The 709-nt window shown below is 53.6% G+C and overlaps 2 protein-coding genes across 2 annotated transcripts in view; both read right to left on the reverse strand.

Annotated features, from left to right (window-relative positions):
* Positions 1 to 154: 154 nt before the first annotated feature.
* On the reverse strand, positions 155 to 481 carry DQ04_05421000 (hypothetical protein; the record flags this gene model as incomplete). Its single annotated transcript, XM_009314171.1, has 1 exon — positions 155 to 481. The coding sequence occupies one exon, from the start codon at positions 479 to 481 to the stop codon at positions 155 to 157; it is 327 nt and encodes a 108-aa protein (XP_009312446.1).
* A 181-nt stretch (positions 482 to 662) lies between these two features.
* DQ04_05421010 (hypothetical protein) overlaps positions 663 to 709 on the reverse strand; it is a gene marked incomplete at both ends in the record, with an annotated part of 1875 nt that continues 1828 nt past the window's right edge. The window contains one exon of the mRNA XM_009314172.1: positions 663 to 709. This exon is cut by the window's right edge and continues 1828 nt beyond it. Within this exon, the coding sequence (XP_009312447.1) occupies positions 663 to 709 (47 nt within the window).

The following is a 709-nucleotide window of genomic DNA, read 5'->3' on the forward strand; positions in this document are numbered from 1 at the left end:
CCTGCCACTGCGCAAACGCACGCACACAACAGGTCTCGCACAAGCCGCCTTGCCGTGCGCTCAACAAAGGGATTCCTCGGCCGTTGTTGTTTTGTTTCCTCCCCATCTCTGTAATAAATATATATATATATATATATATCTTGCTCTGCAGCGTTTATCCTTGAAGATATTCCCGCGACAGCAAGTGACGGTCCTCTTGCGGAAGGACATGCGCAGCGGCGTCCGCATCATCCTCCTGCATGAAGTCCTCGTCAAGCAGCAGCGTGTCGATGTATGGAGAGGCCACATCATCCCAGTAGTGGTGCGTCAAGCGGTCCACTTCAATGTCCTGCAGGTCAAAGTACCGCGATGCCAACTCCTCTTTGTTGCTATCATGACGGCTGTGGTGGTTGCCACGCACAGACATGACTAGCGCAGCGCCTTCAGTCACAACAACGCTCGCCAGCAGCGTCGATCCCAACACGGGCACACGCCGCAACATCGCCCCACCGTTAAAGCGGCACGCTCCGCTCTGGTTGTTGCTTTCCGCCCGCACACGGCACTGCCCTTACAGCCCAACCCTGGTAGGACCAGAAACGGGGAGAAGAGGAATCACAAGGAGAGAGCAAGAGAATAATCCAAAGTAACGTGGCTCTGTGATGTGGCGGCGGTCGCTCCAGAAATCAAGCAATGAAATTCCCCTCCCCATATCTCTTTGTTTTTTTTTTTT

The sequence above is a fragment of the Trypanosoma grayi genome (assembly GCF_000691245.1).
Source record: "Trypanosoma grayi strain ANR4 Tgr_542_V1, whole genome shotgun sequence".
NCBI lineage: Eukaryota > Euglenozoa > Kinetoplastea > Trypanosomatida > Trypanosomatidae > Trypanosoma > Trypanosoma grayi.